Here is a 20241-nt window from a genome sequence, read left to right as displayed (position 1 = left end):
AGTTGAGGATTCCAAAGATCCAGAATTCTGCAGGAGAAGAAGCTCCTTTTCATTTCAATCTTGTCATGCGGCCATGGTTCCTCAAAGATTATCTAGTGAGTAACCAAGTTAAACAGACTATGTTTTATCTGCAGCTTATGTCTACCTAATTGTTTATCATGGCCCACAGCTCATTATACCATTCTTCACTGTAGAGTTGAGAGGCCAGACATTTAAAAATAATGATCCTTGCTGTTAAAATTGAGAAATATGGAACAGCTTTGCTCCCTGCAGCAGATCAGTATATTAGTACAAACAAGAGAAAATCTGCAGATGCTGGAAATCAAAGCAACACGTACAAAATGCTGGAGGAACTCAGCAGGCCAAGCAGCATCTATGGAAAAGAATCGACAACTTGCGCCGAGACCCTTCATCAGGACTGGAAAATAAAGATAAGTATTCAGAGTAAGAACGTGAGGGGAGAGGAGGAAGTAGGTGACAGGTGAAACTGGGAGAGTGGGAGCAGTGAAGTAAGGAGCTGGGAAATTGGTGATAAGGATAAAGGGCTGGAGAAGGGGGAATCCGATAGGAGAGGACAGAAGGCCATGGAAGAAGGGAAGGGGGAGGAGCACCAGAGGGAAGGGATGGGCACACAAGGCGATAAGGTAGGGGAAATGGGGAAGGAGAGGGTTGGACAATTAACAGAAGTTCAAGAAATTGATGTTCATGCCATCTGATTGGAGGCTACCCAGATGGAATATAAGGCGTTGCTCCTCCAACCCGAGTGTAGCCTTATAGCGGCAGTAGAGAAGGTCATGGGCTGACATGTCAGAATGGGAATGGGAAGTAGAATTGAAATAGATGACCACTGGGAGATCCCACTTTTTCTGATGGATGGAGCATAGGTGCTTGGAGAAGTGGTCTCTCAATCTACATTGCAGGCCACACGAGGAGCACTGGATACAGTAGATGACCCTGACAGACTCACAGATGAAGTGTCGCCTCACCTGGAAGGAGTGTTTGGGGCTCTGAATGGTAGTGAGGGAAGAGGTGTAGGGGCAAGTGTGGCACTTGTTCCACTTACAAGGGTAAGTGCTGTGACGGAGATCACTGGGGAGGAACAAATGGGCAAGGAAATCACATAGGGAGTGATCCCTGTGGAAAGCAGAAGGGGGCAGGGTGGGGAGATGTACTTGGTGGTGGGATCCTGTTGGAGATGGCAGAAGTTACACAGAATTATGTACTGGATGTGGAGGCTAGTGGAGTGGTAGATGAGGACAAGTGGAATCCTATCCCTGGTGGGGTTGTGGGTGGATGGGGTGAGGGAAAATGTGCATGAAAAGGAAGAGAGGCAGGTGAAGGCACTGTTGATGATGGAAGAAGGAATGCCCCTTTCTTTGGAGGAGGATGACATCTCGTTAGTTCTGAAATGAAAAGCTTCATCCTGAGAGCAGATGCAATGGAGACAGAGGAATTGAGAGAAGGGGATAGTATTTTACAAGTGACAGGGTGGAAAGAGGTACTGTATAGTCCAGGTAGCTGTGAGAATCAGTGGTTTATAAAAGGTATCAGTAGATAAACTATCTCAAGAGATAGAGACAGAGAGATTGAGAAAGGGAAGGGAGGTGTAGGAAAATGACCAGGTAAAGTTGAAGGCAGGGTGGAAGTTGGAGGCAAAGTTGATCGTAGACAAGTTTTGCATGGATGCAGGAAGCAGCACCAATGCAACTGTCAACGTAGTGTAGGAAAAGTTGGGGAGTGATACTGATGTAGGCTTGGAACAATACATTAGAACTTGCTGTTGAGAATTTGGGGCAAGGCAATTAGGATCTGTGGACCATACCTGGCAAACAGCTGTTCCCTGCCATACCAACTTATTACAAACTTCATCCACATGTTTTGATCTATTAAATACCCGAACCTTGAGACTAATATAGAGCACGATGAACAAAGCACTGAAATATTAAATGGATCATTAACTGTTGAAATGTTCAGCACTAAATTTGCATTAAGTAGCACGTAGCTAGCGATATTATAAAGGATGCAGCTCTGTGTTTAATGCTTTCATGCACTATTTTATGAGGCTGCTTACAGCAGCAGTTAATAATGCCGTATCAGACAAACTTGATCACAGAAAAGATTTAACTTTGGATGTCAGGGAGTCATTTCTTTGTTCAGCAAACAAAAACTTTGCTCTCCTCTGCACTTTTTCCACCCACTATTAAATAATCCCAAATGACATCAAAGTTTAAAGCAATTTATTATCAAAGTACATATATAATCACATTGTACTATCCTGAGGTTCATTTTCTTGCAGGCATTCACAGAAAATACAAAGAAACTAAGATCAATGAGAAATCACACATAAAGACGGACAAACAACCAATGTGCAAAAGACAATCTCTACAAATACAAAATAAGAAAAAAAACAATCATAATAATAAATAAGCAACAAATCAAGAACACAAGCAACTCAGAGTTTCACAAACTGCATTAGATTGACCCACTTTAACATCACAATAACAGTAGGGATCAATTATTAGGCCAAATAAACATGAACCAGTAGATTGTTCAACAAATTCCAGTGTTACCAGAACACAGCAATATTGTCCTTACACTAAGCACAAGCACATCACAAAAATGTTAAAAGAATAACTTGGTCACTATATTGCCATGTCATCTCAAAAACAAAATTAATCATGGCATCTGGGCAACACAGGCAGAGTCACCCTGTGTTACTCATCCTTTTCAACCCTTGAGAAGGTGATGGTGAGCTGGATCCTTAAACTACTGTAGTCTTTCTGTCAAATGACTGTTGTGCTTTTGGATAGGAAGTTGCAGGATTTAGACCCAAGGATGGTGAAGTATACTAGAATTAAAATCAGTATACTGTATACTGAGTTAACATTAGATCAAAAAGGGCATTGTCCACTTTTGTTTTGTCCAGAAATATACTTAAAGAAATGGTTTAAATAAGTGTAGGATGGCCGGCAAATTGAAATAATTTGGCTCAGATGGTATAAGCAATATTGCAGGAAGTTTCTCTTGTCACAACAGTTAAGGCATGATCTCTCACTAAAATTCTCATTAAAATAAGGTCTGGACTTGTAAATGTTGTACTGACTGTGGTAAATTATTCATCATGGTGCACTGAATAGGTTCGTGTGTCATCTGGACTCTGTTAGCACAAGCAATTTGAGGAAACAGAACAGAATGTGTCTATTGGTCATAGTTTCTTAGCGTTTTGTGCTAATGACCATTTTGCCTAGATTCTTGCTCTACCGGGGTAGTCGTCAAGAGTGGAATATGCAAGAACATTTTCAAACTGTTTCATAACAATTCCAACTTCTTTTATACCTTCTACAAAATTGTTTTTTTTCCCCAATTGGGAAACAGTGAAGATCCAAAAAGTAGCAGTTTCTATTTTCTCTACATAATACCCATGAAAATAAGTGTTATAATTTTCTGATTTTAATTCAGCTTTCCAATGTTTACCATTTCTTTTTATTTTCACAGTAGGTCCTCGATATTCACAGGAGCATCAGTGTTGCTTCTGTCAGTACATCTATATCCTTTCAAGTCCTTCTCTTCCCAAGACAATTGTATAAAATTTCAAATAGTTCAACTAGTTCAAATGCCATTCACACTCAACCTTGTATATCATTTGCAGAAACTGAAGTAAACAAGTTATCATTTCATGCCACTCACACAGGACATATGGGAGAAGACTGGAAAAGATCCAAGGGGCAGGTTTCAACATTCAAAATCAAAACATGCACTAGCTCATATGCCATGGTTACTTCTTCTGTGTGTAAAATTATCGAGATAATCTTAGATACCACCAAGTGTGTGCTTTATATAAACGGCTTAGCAAATCATAGACCGGCAATGTACGTCCTTTGGCCTGAGCCAGACTCCTGCTTCCTTTCCCAATCCATACGTTAGGGTATAGACTATCAAATTTATTTTTGAATCCTTCATAAGGATTCCATAAACCTTCCTTTCTGTAACTAAAATAATTTCTTCTCATATCTCGGATGTAATCTCCAGTCTCACGTAAATTGAGTCCATCTAAATCCTGGAAATTTAAAAAAAATGTCAAAACTTAAGTAAATATTTAAGAGGTCAAGAGAGAAACATGCTTAACATCCAATGCCAATGAATGGTCAGCAAACTGAAATGTTAATTGCATTTTGACCTCCACATATGCTACATCAGTTATTGAGCATTGTCAGCACTCTTGTTATTTTTTTTTTAAATGACAGATTCCTAGCATCTGCAGGTTTTGCTTCTCATACTCCAAAGCCAGATTGCGCTGGTGCTCTTGAATTCTGCAGAATACCACAAGCTGTATTGCCTATTAGTTTAATTGCAATCACATGATTGCTAGAAATCTGAATTAAAATCAGAAAGTGATACTTTTCAGGCATGGCATGGTAGCGTAGACACAACGCCTTACACTACCAGCAACCGGGTTCAATTCCTACTGCTGCGAGGAGTTTGTATGTTCTCCCACGACAGGAAGTCATTCCTGCCTGTGGTCAGCAAACTTTACAACTCCTCCCTTGGAGGGTCAGACATCCTGAGCCAATAGGCTGGTCCTGGACTTATTTCATAATTTACTGGCATAATTTACATATTACTATTTAACTATTTCCTGATTTTATTTGAAGGTCCTGATTTTATTTAAAGGTCCATTCACATTATCTGTTAGTGAGTCAAATAAAAGCCGATGAAGCTATAGAGATTGCATTAACTTCCTTGACTAAACACGAATGGTTACTCTAACCTACATATTAAGCTTCTATGCAAAATGATATTTGAATTTTCAGTCAAGAAACAATTACTGGATTTATTAAGCCTGTAGAAAATACCAGTCTCTGAAGATCGCCTACAGCAAAATTGTCTGTAGCTACTGACTGTAATCACTTAATTTAAAGATTCTCAAATAACAGACTTGTTAATATATTATTTAACCCACAATGCTTAACAAAGAAAAAGGTACAAGTTACAATCTCAATAAAATATTAATAAGACATCAGCATGCAAGTATAATGGATAAATGTTGGAGTATGTATTAGTAGCAAACTACAGGTAACAGTAGATAATTATCCAACCTTTTTGCTACCAAAATTGTAAAATTGAGCATTTGTATCAAAGCATTACGAATTTGACAAAATTTCCCGCCATTAAGTGTTGTGTGAATTACTACATTTTGAATATTCTGGTATAGAATTTTAACTTTGAACAGAGAATCAAAATTTATATCACTATCTATGGTATGATATAGAATAGGCTATCTGCAAAAGCAAACATTTGACAGATGCTGGGAAAATGAAATTTTTAAGAGGTCTGATGAACAGGTCAACCAATATTTATGTTGAAAGAAGCAAAGTTAACATTTCAATTTGAGGACTTTATCAGAACTTTAAAATGGGTTTATGTAGTACAAATTTTAAATGTAAGCTTATAACATTGAGTATCAACTTACTTATTTGATCCCTTCCTGCAATACTCATCCACTTGACTGTGACAAGTGATAATGATAGCATGACTACCTTCAGTTAAAATGTATTATCCTGAGCTAATCAGATAAGTACAAGGATTCTGACATAAAAAAACAAACTTAAAATCTATTTTAAAATTATAACACTCGTAACCCCTTTCTTCCTGCCATCCAGATGACATATGCTTGAGGCAAAGAGCATGCCATAATGACAGATTGCCAACACTTTATGAGAACAAATCATTAATTTTAAGTAGTTTTTAATAAAACCTTGTCAAATAAATTCAATAATTAAACCAATTTAGCAAGCAGATTAAAAAATTAATAACACCTCATGCACATCGGTACCCAATTTCACGACATCACTGCATTGTCCTTTCACATACATCATTAACACTTTTCACTAATGAAGCATCTTTACAAAATAAATCATTGCTATGATTTTACAAAGAACAGGGTTCAGAATGAAGGAGCAGAAACACCTTAGATAGTTGACAGACTAAGGAAAGAGGAGAGAAACGAGATCTGAAAGCAAGAATCTTAAAACTGGGAAATTATGGTTACCAGAACCCAACACAGGTCAATAAGAACAGGGATAGTGGGAGAATGGTCCTTTCACTAAATGGAGCAGTTAAGATACATCTATAGTGGTTTTAATCACCTGTAGCTGATAAAAACAGGAACCAAATATGCTACCAAAATCTTTTACAAGTTGCACATTGAGTCACACATGGGTGTTTACTTGCACATAATTGAATTCAAGATGAGCCCTTAGAACAAGCCAAAGCCAAAGTCCAAGCTGTTGTATCATCAATGGAACACTCAGTTTAATTTCATTTTAGACATAAATTATTAACAGTTTCACAACAGATTACAGTTCATCACTGGCAAAGTATCAGACCGCCCAAATGGGGCTGTCTCCCATAATTCATCTACTTAGCAACCACTCTACTTAAAGAGTGACCCCAGTGCTTGCTACTTCATTAGACACTCTCAAATTTAACTGCATACTTCAACTTAGAGGTTCTAGAAAGTTTGTGAACCTTATAGAATTTTCTCTATTTCTGCATAAATATGACCTAAAATGTGATCAAATCTTCACACAAGTCTGAAACCTAGATAAAGAGAACTCAAGTAAATAAATAATACAAAACATTATACTTGTTCACTTTTTTTTGAGAAAAATGGTTCAATATTCATGTATTTGATGGAAAAATGGTGTGAACCTTTGCTTTCAGTAACTGATGTGATCCCTCTTATAAAGCAATAACTTCAATCAACTGTTTCCAGCAACTGTTGATCAGTCCTGCTTATCAGCTTGGAGAAACTTTAGGCCATTTCTCCTTACAAAACTGCTTCAACTCTGGGATGCTGGTGGGCTTCCTTGCATGAACTGCTTACTTCAGTTCCTTCTACAACATTTCTATAGGATTAAGGTCAGGGCTTTGACTCAGCCATTCCAAAGCATGAGTTTTTAAAATTTTTTTTAACCATTCTGTTGTTGACTTACTCTTGTCTTTCAGATCACTGTCTTGTTGCATTATCCAACTTCTATTAAGCTAAAGGTGACAGACTGCTACCCTGACATTCCCCTGTAAAATGTCTTAATAAAATGTTAAATCATTGTTCCCTTAATGATTGCAAACTGTCCAGGCTCTAGGCAGCAAAGCAGCCCCAAACAACACTGCTCCTTCCACCGTGCTTCACATTTGGGTGTTGGTGTGCAGTGCCCTTTTCCCTCCAAACATAGCAACGTGCATTTCTGCCAAAAAGTTCAACTTTTTTCTCATCTGTCCACAGAACATAGTCCAGAAGTGTTGTAGAACATTCAGGTGGTCTTTTACAAACTTGAGATGTGCAGCAATGCTGTTTTTGGAGAACAGTGGTTGCCGCAGAGATGTCCTTCTATGAATACCATTCTTGTTCAGTGTTTGTCTCTTACTGGACACATGAACAGAGAATTTAGCAAGTTCTAGAAATTTCTGCATGCCTTTTGCTGTTCCCCTTGGGTTCTTTTTCACCTCCTTCAGCATTGCACATTGTGCTCTTGGTGTGATCTTTATAGACTGCCCAATCCCAGCAAGAGTAGCAACAGGACTGAATCTCCTCCATTTGTAGACAATTTCTCCTACTGTGGAATAATGAACACTCGGGACTTTAGAAATCCATTTGTAGCCTTTTCCAGCTTCCTGCATCTCTACAATTCTTCTTCTAAGGCCCTCTGAAAGTTGTTTTGATCAATGCATGGTGCACATAAACAGATCTTTCTAGCGAAGAGCAAGTTCTGTCAGTAACCTGACTTGGTGTGTCTTTTTTTTTTATTAAAAATAGGGCAGGGCACCTCTACAACCCACACCTCCGATCTCATCTCATTGAACGGAATACCTGACTCCAAAAGCGTTTGTAGAAGGCATTACCCCAGAGGTTCACATTCTTTTTCCAACAAATCCATGAAATTTGGATCATTTTTCTTAATTATTGCGTTATTTAATTGGGTTTATCTAATTTTAGGAGTTGCGTGAAGATCTGATCACATTTTAGGTTATATTTATGCAGAAACAGAGAAAATTCTCCAGGGTTCACAAACTTTCTAGCACCACTGTACCTTCACTACACAGATGAGTTGCATTCTTCTTTGAAAAAAGGTTACTGAGTTAAAACATTAACACAACCTTAAATACTCCTGCCATAAGCTCAATTCACTTGCTGTGGTTGGCATGGAGCAATTGGCCAAAGGGCCCAATTCAAGAACAGAGAAGAATGGCTTTGAAAGGGTAAAATAAAGACATAAACACACATTAAAGTATTTTTTAAAATCTAGCTTTAAGTTCCAATGAACAAGACTCTTGCTAAATCTAAATGGCAGAGATCTTGCTTGAAAGTAATTATAAACCCAATCAACTTAAAGCACTACCATCTTTGATGTGATCAGCTGCTCAGTCAAGTTGTTGAAACTGTGATTACAGGCTCCCAGAATCACTTTGATCTAATCCATGTTACTTCTAATAACAAGAGGAAGGGAAAATTATTGCCAATACCAAACATTACATCTCTGAAGAACATTGTTTCCAGTTTAGATGCAGGAACCATTGTTTTGTCACCAAGTCTATCAACGAGGCACTGACGCAAAGGTAACCTAGACCACAAATTCTGAATTTTCACACAGAACTGCACAAGTACTTGCTCAACATTGTGATCCAATGTTCTATATAACATACACTTGGCCTCATTACCAAATGTGTAGGAGCCATATATCATGTTTTCTCTCTGCACTGTATGTCTATTATGGTAGCTGATCACGAGTGGGGTTGTGGTATAAGCAAAGGATTGTTTTACATCTTCATGCTTTGTTCTAGTCAGTTTTAGAGCTGGAGACCAACAGATGTCATACCTTTAGGTGACAACTTAATTTTGTCGCTTCAGGATGGTAAGTTTTGCTAGTTGCTAAAAAGGATCAAATAAGTTTCTAAGACTTTTTGGGACATTATCATTGAATTGATCAGCTGGCATGTCAGACAAGGTAACTACCCATGGGAGCACCTGCAGTGGCATAGGTGTGTTCGAGTTGCCACTACAAACTGCATGATGAATTTTGAGACATACATGATTCATTTTTGAAGGTTAAAGGAAATCTGAAGCCCAAGGTCCATAATTCCCAGAATCTTAAACTTCAGAATATAGTTATCCAATTGCTACTTGGCTAACCCTAGTGGAATATCATGGAACTATTGACTTAAATACAGAACATTCTTTCATTGATTATAAATCTGCATTACTACTCTTTAAGCTTTGTTAATGTATTAGGAACAGCTTGAAAAGCATAACAAATAAATCCTTCTGGATATAATTTGGTATTATTTGAAGATGATAAACTATTTATTATTAATAATGATGATGATAGCTGCCAGAAGAGCCGGCCACACACCAAAACATTTGAGGTTTGCTGAACATCCTGAGAGTGAGCAGTGTACATACTGTTTGATAGCAATGAGCCAACTGGCAACTTTGACTTTTCCATACTTGTAACACGCTGCATCAAGGTAATCATCCTGCACATCTAGCAAACAAAATCAAAGTTAGAGTGTATTGCTCCGAATGGAATCAATCACTGGAGTCTAGATATGGCTCTCTAATGTTATCTGATCATCGTTGTCAAGGCTTTGTAGAAACCAGGACATGACATACTGATTACACCATTCAAATCTGTTTGGTTTTTGGCCAACTAAAAAACATCCATATTGAAGGATAGGTCAAGTCAGCATAAACAAATCTGCTTCATTTCAATGTTGTATTTTTTTTTAATTTAAAACAGCTGTAGAGTGGGAATAAATCTGGGTTTGCAGCTGCTCTGTCAGTTCAATATCTATGGAGGTACAATATTCTGAGAGAATTATCTGCTTGCAGTGTTGCCATCAGTTTTGAAATGATTTTTTGATAAGTAAACTTTAGTTCCTGTGTTCGTGAGACAAATTCAGCATTTATTTGAGTAAAGTAAACTAAATGATCATTGCCAATCAGCACATGTTTGGTATATTTTTAATGTAAAGCAACCTCATTGCTAAAGAATGACAACAAAATCTATGTTTAAAGGGCAAGTTCAGCAAATGCATATATCCAAACAATGACCGGGTTCTGACTAGATGGAGATTCTATTACCGTCCAATGTGTTCACTCCTTTTCAGTCAAGACAACCTTTTTATAAGTCATACTTTTCTTGTAAATAGGTGACATTTCCAAAAAAAGAACTCCTTTAACCACGTGATTAAACAAATGCACAAAATGTTGTACGGTCAGTTAGTAAATGCAAAAGGAGAACAGAGACAATATTTTAGGCTCCTGGACCCTCAGAAGATTGAAATTGTTTCTCTTTTCATAGATGATGCCCGACCTGCTGAGTGTTTCCAGTATTTCTTGGTTTTATTTCAATTTTCAGCATACGCAGACTTTTTAAAAATTTAAATATTTAAAAACAGAGCATCAAAAATTCTACCCATTTATTACACATTGTGGTTTTTGGTCCACCAGTTGACCTTTTGAACCTTTACTTTACATGATGTACGATTCAAGAAATTCTCTACAGTGGTAAACATGGCTTAAGGTTATAACAAGGTACACGAACTACTCTCCCAGTTTCTTGGCACTTATCAACCAAAGCTTTAATAATTTTATACATAGGAAATATATTACTCAGGTTAAACCCAAGGGTTCCTTAAGGTTGACATAATGATGGGGGGGGGTGGTAGTAGTGGGGATAAGCTCCCACTACCTATTAAATGTTCTCAATGGCGTGCATCTCAAATAGCCCCTGACAAATTCAGTTCCAGGTCTTAATGAGTGGCTTAGCTACTAAGCCCGACAGAACTGTTCCTACTAATAGAAGGAGCAAAGGTGGGTTAATTGCACTTAAAACCAGTTGCTTTGGGCAGATGGGGCCATAGCTGGAAGCTCATCTAGAAGGAAAACTCTGATCTCAAACCTCTGATGCCTTATGGCTCTACCCGCTCATGGGGAAGGCTTTGGGAGTAATCCCCGAGGAAAAATCTGGAGTTGGAGTCCCTATGTTGAGATCAATACTGACTAGCAACTTCCTGTGATGTCACTGGTGCCTAACTGTGTCGATCTCTGATGTTCCTTGGGTTCATCAGTTGCATGGAGAGGGGGAGCCTGCTGCACGGGCAACAGTTTGCCCTCCATATTGTACTGACCTGGCTTGTGCAGAGAGCTAGGACAGAACATCCATGGTCACTCTGATCAATAGAGAGCCTAAACCAAACCCAAAGTATGTGAAACTCTTCAGACATTCCAAAAAGGCTTGTTAATAACACTCCGATGAAACCTTTCAATGGGGACGGTCCTAGGTTGAATTAGAGGAGTGCATCAGAATTATTTGAACTTTCCATAGCATCAGTTTGCTCTGACACAGGAATATATGAAGCCAGGTGGGTTCGAAAGGTAAAGAGCTGAAAATTAAAGAATCTGATATGAGAGGGGAGTGGACCATAGGAGAAAGGGAAGGAGAGGGGCACCAGGGGGAGGTGATAGGCAGGTGTGAGAGGGTGAGAGGCATAAAGACGACGGGTTGGGGGGGGGTAGGGAGAGAAGGTTTTTTTTTTAAAATGGGAAGGATAGTCGATATTTATGCCATCATGTTGGAGGCTACCCAGGCAGAATACAAGGAGCTGCTTCTCCACCCCAAGGGTGGCCTCCTTGTGGCACAGGAAGCAGCCATGGACCAACATGTTGGAATGGGAATTAAAATGTTCAGCCACCAGGAAGTTACACTTTACGCAGATGGAGCAGAGGTGCTCAATGAAGCAGTCTTCCAATTTATGACAGGTCTCACTAATTTAGAGGAAGCCACATTGGGACCACCAGATAAAATGGACAACCCCAGCAGATTCACAGGTGATGTGTTGATTCACCCGGAAGGACTGTTCAGGGCCCTGAATGGAGGTGAGGGAGGTGGTGTATGGGCAAGTGTAGCTCTTAAGAAATTTGTAGGGATAAGTGCCAGGATGGAGATTAGTGGGTAGGGACAAATGGCCGAGGGAATCATGGAGGGAGCAATCTCTGCGGATAGCTAACAGTGGAGGGAAGTAAAGATGTGTTTACTGGCAGGATCCCTTTGGAGGTGGCGGAAGCTTTGGAGAATCACGTGTTGGATGCGGAAGCTCATGGGGGTGGTGGAAAGATGGCATGAGTGTGGATGTCCAGGAAATGAAGGAGATGCAGGCTCAGGCAGCATCAATGGTGGAAGAATCATCTGAGAACTCATCCGATGAAAATGCCTTTAATCTAAACTTTACCCCATTATTACCTTGCATTAAGATACGACATGGTACGCAGGTATTGCACAAACATCACGTTACTCTGCAGCATGTGAACTAGTAGGAATTTCTTCTGTGCAGGAATTTCAAATATTTCTAATGCGGACGGGTCTGTTGATCTTGAATCATTTTTACAGGGAAAGGTCAACAACTAAAAATATTTTTGAATCTTTCAAATATTTGATTCTCTTAATCTTTGCTATGAAAGGAGGTTCATTTTCATAGCTTGTATGATACCTTTTGATATCTCCCAGACACAAAATCAACTTGCAGGTCATGAACGATTGAACAAATAAACTTAGAATTTCTAATCTGATAACATTAGTTAACAGAAGAACATTGAGCAAAACTCAGGAAATCTCTGCCCTATCTTTTTATCTACTTCGGGGTCCTTGATGGCAATAGCGACAGACAATCAGGAGACAGCTTAATATTCCTGCCAAAGTCAGCACCTTTGAAATGCACTGATCCCTCAGAACTGTCACCCCAGATTATTTCCTCAGATTCTTTACAGGACTTGAATTTACTACTTTTATGCCACAAAGTGCTACAGCTCAAGCAAATTGCTGTTGTAATTTGATATGCAACAAAGGCTAAATTGTACGACTGTATCTTCTTCCCCTCCCCAATGCATACAGGAAAGATATTAGTGCTAGTTGACAGTGGAGCAACCAACCAATAATTTGTTCAAAGCACATCACACTTAATGAAAGTGCATCATACTTAAAGTAATCTAGAGAGGAAGAGTTTCCATAACATATTCCTGTAAATATGTGAGTCCCCCAAGAGATTTCCCAAATATTTTGAAAATGGAGTCTCTCTACAGAGAAATATTAATAGACATTCAATGCAAAAGTGTTAAAATGGGTTATATGCATCTAGTTAAAGAAAGAATTTTCCAACTACTAACGTCTTTCTGCATCTTTGACAGTTCAATAAGTAAGCCTGCAAGTACTCATCCCTAACCATAGGTAGGAAACAGATAATAGAGCAAGAGACTGCTGATTATTATTTGCTTTAGATTGCCATGTGTAACTAATGAGCTGCCACAGGCATCAGTGCTGGACCTCATTGCTATACAACCTACATTAATGATTCAGACAGATAGACAGGCAATAGTGTATGCAAATTGATAACATAACAATAGGTAGTAAAACCAGTCAGGAGGAGAATACAGTTTGTAAAATTATATAGATACAGTGGCATGCAAAGGTTTGGGCACCCCGGTCAAAATTTCTGTTACTGTGAATAGCTAAGCGAGTAAACGATGACCTGATTTCCAAAAGGCATAAAGTTAAAGATGACACATTTCTTCAATATTTTAAGCAAGAAAACTTTTTTATTTCCATCTTTTACAGTTTCAAAATAACAAATAAGGAAAAGGGCCTGAAGCAAAAGTTTGGGCACCCTGCGTAGCAGTACTTAGTAATAACCCCTTTGGCAAGTATCACAGCTTGTAATCGCTTTTTGTAGCCAGCTAAGAGTCTTTCAATTCTTGTTTGGGGGATTTTCGCCCATTCTTCCTTGCAAAAGGCTACTAGTTCTTTTCAAAAGTTCTATTCAAAAGGTTCAAAGGAACATCTAAACAAGCCTGATGCATTTTGGAAACAAGTCCTGTGGATTGAAGTTAAAATAGAACTTTTTGGCCGCAATGAGCAAAGGTATGCTTGGAGAAAAAAGGGTGCAAAATTTCATGAAAGCACACCTCGCCAACTGTTCAGCATGCGGGTGGATCGATCATGCTTTGGGCTTGTGTTGCAGGCAGTAGCACGGGGAATATTTACTGGTAGAGGGAAGAATGAATTCAATTAAGTACAAGCAAATTCTGGAAGCAAACATCACACCATCTGTAAAAAAGCTGACGATGAGAAGAGGATGGCTTCTACAACAGGATAATGATCCTAAACACACCTCAAAATCCACAATGGACTACCTCAAGAGGCGCAAGCTGAAGGTTTTGCCATGGCCCTCACAGTCCCCTGACCCAAACATCATCGAGAATCTGTGGATAGACTTCAAAAGAGCAGTGCATGCTAGATGGCTCAAGAATCTCACAGCACTAGAAGCCTTTTGCAAGGAAGAATGGGCGAAAATTGCCCAAACGAGAGTTGAAAGACTCTTCGCTGGCTACAGAAAGCATTTACAAGCTGTGATACTTGCCAAAGAGGGTGTTACTAAGTACTGACCATATGCAGGGTGCCCAAACTTTTGCTTCGGGCCCTTTTTCTTTTTTGTTATTTTGAAACTGTAAAAGATGGAAATATAAAAGTAATCTTGCTTAAAACAAGAAATGTGTCATCTTTAACTTTATGCCTTTTGAAAATCAGGTCATCTTTTACTTGCTTAGCTAATCACAGTAACAGAAATTTTGACCGGGGTGCCCAAACTTTTGCATGCCACTGTAGTTATTAAGAGTCAAAGATTTGGCAGGAATATAATGCGGCAACATAATGTATTGTGAAATTATCTACTTTGGTAACAAGAATAGAAAAGCAGTACTTTGTTGAAATGAATTGGGAGAGACAGGAAGATGTGGTGCAAAAAGATTTTGGTCTTCATGCACACACAGCAGGAAAAGATAGCAAGTACAGAAAGCAATTAGGACAGCAAAAGGAATACAGGATTTATTGCAGAAGGAATGGAGCATAAAAGTAGAGAATTCTTGCTAAAACTTTTCATGCTGTTGATGTCTGTTACGATTTGAAGTTGCTCAGACGGGTAGGGGCACACATATTTGATGGGAGTTCATAGATTGGAAATAAGGTAATATTTACTCGAGGAAAAATTGAACTTGTGAAAAGAGGTGGTGATCTCTTGAAACACATAATTCTAAGAAGTTTTGACAAGGTAGATTCAGCAAGAATGCTTCCCATACTTTTAGAATAAGACAGTTGATGTAGACATGTCAGATTTATTTTATTTTCGCAGGTGGAGAGAGAATATTTGGAATTTTCCAGCCCAGGGAGTTGGGTAGGCTGAAGTGTTGTAGATGTTCACATGTGGAAAATGTGGGGATCATCAAGAATAATGGGGAACAGTCAGGAAACTGAACTGCAAGATCTGCTTGGCCACAATCTGTACAGTACAGTAACAAGTCAACACAAGGTTGACAAGAGCACCATAAAACAATTATCACTCTTCCAAGCAGAGAAAAATAGCTTGGTGACAATGCAATTTCCAAAAGCTTCAATTTTTATTAAAACTGAATTGCTTAATGATGTAACGTGGTAGCAAATGCATTCAGAAAAATATTTCTTTACTAACATTTCAATTCAATGTTGATCTAAATCACACAATGCAAATGCACAACCTGGTATCAATCACTAAGTAGTATACACTTCTTTTTAAGTTATAAATGAATAAAATAAACTGTTGGAATTCAGAATTACATTGTTTTTTTTCTGACCTGAATAGTTCCTTACTGAAATCCTACTAGCAAATCAAATTTATTTCTACAGTTAGATGGATTGGTTAGAGCAAACGTGATCAATCAGGGCATTATGTGGGCAGTTCTCTACAAAGCTGTAAGTGGTCTTTATGCCTCAAGTATATAAAAGCAGACAGCACTTGGAACACTCAGCAGCTCAGCAGAAAGACACTAGTTGCTATCTCTCTTCACAGGAGTTACAGAGCCTGCTGCAAATTTGCAGAATTTTCATTTTAGATTTCCAACTTATATCTAAAAGACAGGAATACACACAAGTGGAAATCATGCCTCAGTCTAGATCACAGCTGAGCTGTTTTCGGCAACCTAACTTTTATAAGATATTTTGACCTTAGAGAGTTCATCATGGATGCGCAAGAATGCTACCTGAACTCCTGGTATTCAGTTACAGGAACAATTTATATTCTGCACATTAGAAGATTATGTGGCAATTTAGTCCAATTTTTCAGAATATAAAGAGGCAAGTAGATAGTAGGAAATTATTTCTGCTGGTTGAGGAGTTTAGAAGCGAGTATATATATCTTCTGTAATCTTTCAAGAGTGAAATTGGGAACAAACATTCAGAGTGTAATAGAAACGGGCATTCTCTTCTGCAAATTAACACTAGTCAATTAAAATGCAGTTGCTTACAAGTCTGAGATTTTTTGTTAATCAAGCATATCGCAATATTTGGAGAGAAGTTGAACATACAGAGTGAGGTCCTTGACTGAATAGGCTACTCCTGTATTTGCCACTAAGATATTTATATTACAATATGGTTTAAATAGATTTGTCACTTTCTGTACCTGAAAGAACCTTATGTAATATCCATTTTCATTGATGTAACAAGAAAAAGTCATGTTAATATTACCAGCTAATGATAACTTGTCAATAAATACATTAGTATGTAATTAATGCAAATAGAAAAACACAACATATTGTTGAAGGTAAGCCAATCTTCGAGATAAAATGTCTGAAAAGATGGAAATTATTTAATTTCACTGCATTCAAACTATAGCTTTTTTCTTTTCATCACAATCTCCAAGTTCTTCTAAAGTGTCAAAATTAATTATATACCATCACAGCTGACATTTCCAATAACTAAACTTTTCTCTGCTCAAATAATGGCATGACAGGCAGCATCAAAAATGAAAAGACAGAATTCTGTATCTTTGGGAGGAAGCAACATTACAAATCAAGTAAAATTAGATAGTTGCTCCGAAATATTCACTTCTCGTGAATACATTTATTTTGGAAAAGATTAATATCGCTGTTAAGGTTACCTACCACTCTGATAATCTGACATCCTTAGAATTTTGTTGCAGACACATATTTCAATATGCCAATACAATTTTAATTCATTTATCTTAGATTTACACTGCGTTATTATAAACCTGACAGATTTAAATGGATATATGAAAGACAAGGCCCCAGAGAGCCAGCTGCAAACCAAACCATGAAGATTTCTGAATAGTGAAGATTGTTGATTTATTAGAGATTGTCCGGCTTTGACAACAAATCCAACATATGCAATAAAGAAACAAATACGTTTGTATTAATAAGACATGCTGATGTTACATTGGATGGTTTCTATCTCTGGATTAAGTTCAAATCCAGGACTGGACAATGGGTGACGGACTTTTGTTTGTTGTTAGATCTCTGTTTCCACTCAGTCTTGACAGTGTTATATTCCACTACAAAATTGTTGTAAGCTATTAAAATAGCAATTTATTTCAGAAGGACAGCAATGGAAATTGGATTGGTAAAGAAGGTAATGTTCTTCTGGTTTCCTTATTATATAAAGATACTACTCTGTATTCTCTAAAAGTGATAGGATGCTGCCGAGAATGTTCTACACAAAAAGACCTGAAGAACAAGGCCACTCAGCTTCTCAAATCCATTTTATCATTCAGATTTATCATGGTTGATCTATAGTCGCATCTCCATCTACACTCTTGGTTATGAATCCATTAAAATGTTTGTTAGTCAAGGTTATTAAATAATAGTTTTGACATCTTCTGTTGACTGTGTTGCACTCCTTACATCACCATCTTCGTGAACAGCAGTTCCTGACATGAACATTTGAGGTCTGAGCTACTTATCTTTGTTTCTCTTTCCACAATAGCAGATTGACCTAACAAGTGTCTCTGACATTTAGTTTCATATTTCCAGCATTGCAGTTTAAAAAAAATTATCAGCCCTGAATGGCTGGTCCTAATGTTAAGGTCACCAACAGGAATTTTTTTCTCTATCTAATCCTTTAATAATTAGTAACATTCACATTATATCACTTTTTTTTAAATCCTCTGTCATAAACAGGTGAGGTGAATCTACGGAATGTGCCCCATTATTTAATTGTTTGTCTCAGATACAACTGAGATCAATGGTCCCAGTTTGAGTTATTTGCACACACAGAATCACTGGCAAGCTTTTCTGGATTTGAGTAGCACATAGTTATGCTCAAGGAAAATCACTACTTCTGTAAATAAATGTAACCAAGTGCAATATTTCCCCTCAAGCCCAGTGCAATGAGAAATATCTTTAAAATTGCGTCAAAATAAATTGCAGTGACATATTTGGAACGAGGGCTTATTTTTTCCATCTAACATTGAAATGGTTGGTACATACCAAAGGGCACTGAAGGGAAGTATTTAACTTTCTAGAATATTTTTTCCACAATCTGATCAGGACAGAAAAGCAGCTGGCTTATAAATATAGGATCTAATGCTGTGGAACAAATTGCAGAGCAGCAATATAATTACTGAAGTTACTTTGCAAAGGATCTCCTTTGCTGACTGGATTAACTAGAGTCATCAAGAATTAAAGAACTGGTGGCATTACCCAAGTTAAAATAGCATATTCAAAGTTTTAAACTAAGTGGCAGGATGAACATTCTAAAGATCTCACCAGTCAGATCAGGAAAGCACACGTCAGAGAACTGTGATAAGATATTGCCATTCTTCTGTGGCACTTGGCTCACAACTTTCAGAAGTTAACTGCACGCTGGCAGCTATTCTTTGTGCTGATGAGATACCACTGGACAGAGTGTCGCATGGAACTGAACACAGCATCAAGAAGCTGTCCCTGCAGATGTCATTCTAATTCTAGAGGCCGCAATTCTTAATTTTAAAATGTACAGGAATGTATGCAATTTAGCTTTTTTCCCCCCAAATGCTTTCTGTGGAACATTAATCAGGATCACACACCGCAGGTTATTAACAGACGTAAGAAAATGACAAACCTCAAACTTTTGGGGTGTTAACAAGAAAGGCTGAGGTCCAATTCTTATAGACGATTACACAATCTTTACCTGTAACGACCCGCTGGAAGACGCGACACCTAATGTTTCAGAAATCTATCGTATCTATGTTACGTTGCGACCCACGTTGTAGGTAGCAAAGCACCGAATTACAAATTTAGTTGTGAAGGTGAGAAAAGTATGTGTCCTCTGCAAAGCGAGGAAGCAAAGGGTATGACCCCACCCAAGTCAGAAGACACGTCCCACAACTCAGCTACTTTCTTAAGGAGTGAATTCGAGTTTAAAAGTTCCTGAGCAAACAATGGCTACGCTCTGGGTAAAACAAAACTTGCACGTTATTCGGTAGCAACTTAATCAACCAAATGTCAAAATATTTGAAATATAGTCGCTCAGTTCTACTCGGCAGTAGAATTTCTGGGGAGTGATAGCCCAGTCACAGCAAGTCCCCGGGAACACAGAGCACAGAGTCCCGCGCTAGCGGTTGCGAAACCCAGGAACACATTCCTGCACTCGGGCAACTCGTTCTTCCCTCACAACCTTTTATTTTCCTTCTTCGGACGTTTTGCCCTGAGAAGGCTCATCCAAGGTGGAGGGTGTCTCGGCGGACACTACTCTCAAAGTTTTCCCAGCGCGGCTCTTACCTTCCCTGGACACGGACGGGCTGCAGAAGCTCAGCAGGATGAGGAACGGGAGCTGGAGCGAGTTGAGAACCGGGCACCGGAGCGGACAACTCATCTTGTGCCTGCTTCACTCCGGGCGATATCCCACAGCAAGCGGAGAGCGGCGGCGACGGGCTACACGAGCGTTGACTTTGCACTGCCGCCGGAGGATCTACGCTTCCCTTCCAATGTCAGCTCGAACCCAGCACTCATGCTGACGTCACGTCGCTGGGAGGAGAGAGAGAGGGAGCACAGGTGAGGTTTGAGTTTCGCTGGGTCCTAAACTCCGCCCGGCACAAATAACTACTTCTTCCAGCCAATTCTCAAAGCTCCGCATGTTGCAGATCAGGGCATCCCGCCTGCACGCACCTAGCATTTCGTCTGAATGCGGGCTGAAGTGGATAACTATCCGCACGACCACCCATTTCTTGTCCAGCTCGCCTGATATTTATCTTCATTTCAACCTACAAGAGAGATGATTCTTACAAGGTTCATGTAGCCTTGCTCTTATTTCTGGGGCAGCCCCTCGCAAGCGTGGATGACTTCCATTTCGTTTAGTGGCTAATGTAAACTTGATCTTAAATCCA

At 38.8% G+C, this 20241-nt stretch overlaps 1 protein-coding gene across 3 annotated transcripts in view; it reads right to left on the bottom strand.

Moving 5' to 3' along the window:
- The window catches only part of egfra (epidermal growth factor receptor a (erythroblastic leukemia viral (v-erb-b) oncogene homolog, avian)), a 288862-nt gene extending 268989 nt beyond the window's left edge, over positions 1 to 19873 (bottom strand). For 2 of the 3 annotated variants that reach the window (XM_072253612.1, XM_072253613.1), the window contains exon 1: positions 19637 to 19873. In XM_072253612.1, coding sequence (XP_072109713.1) covers positions 19637 to 19730 — 94 coding nt within the window. In that variant the 5' untranslated portion in view covers positions 19731 to 19873. The remainder of the gene's footprint in view (positions 1 to 19636) is intronic. The other variant, XM_072253614.1, reaches the window with a different exon arrangement.
- Between the last annotated feature and the right edge of the window lie 368 nt (positions 19874 to 20241).

The sequence above is a fragment of the Mobula birostris genome, chromosome 3 (assembly GCF_030028105.1).
Source record: "Mobula birostris isolate sMobBir1 chromosome 3, sMobBir1.hap1, whole genome shotgun sequence".
NCBI lineage: Eukaryota > Metazoa > Chordata > Chondrichthyes > Myliobatiformes > Myliobatidae > Mobula > Mobula birostris.
Note: the sequence above shows the minus strand (reverse complement) of the source record. Positions and strands in the feature narration are given on the sequence as shown.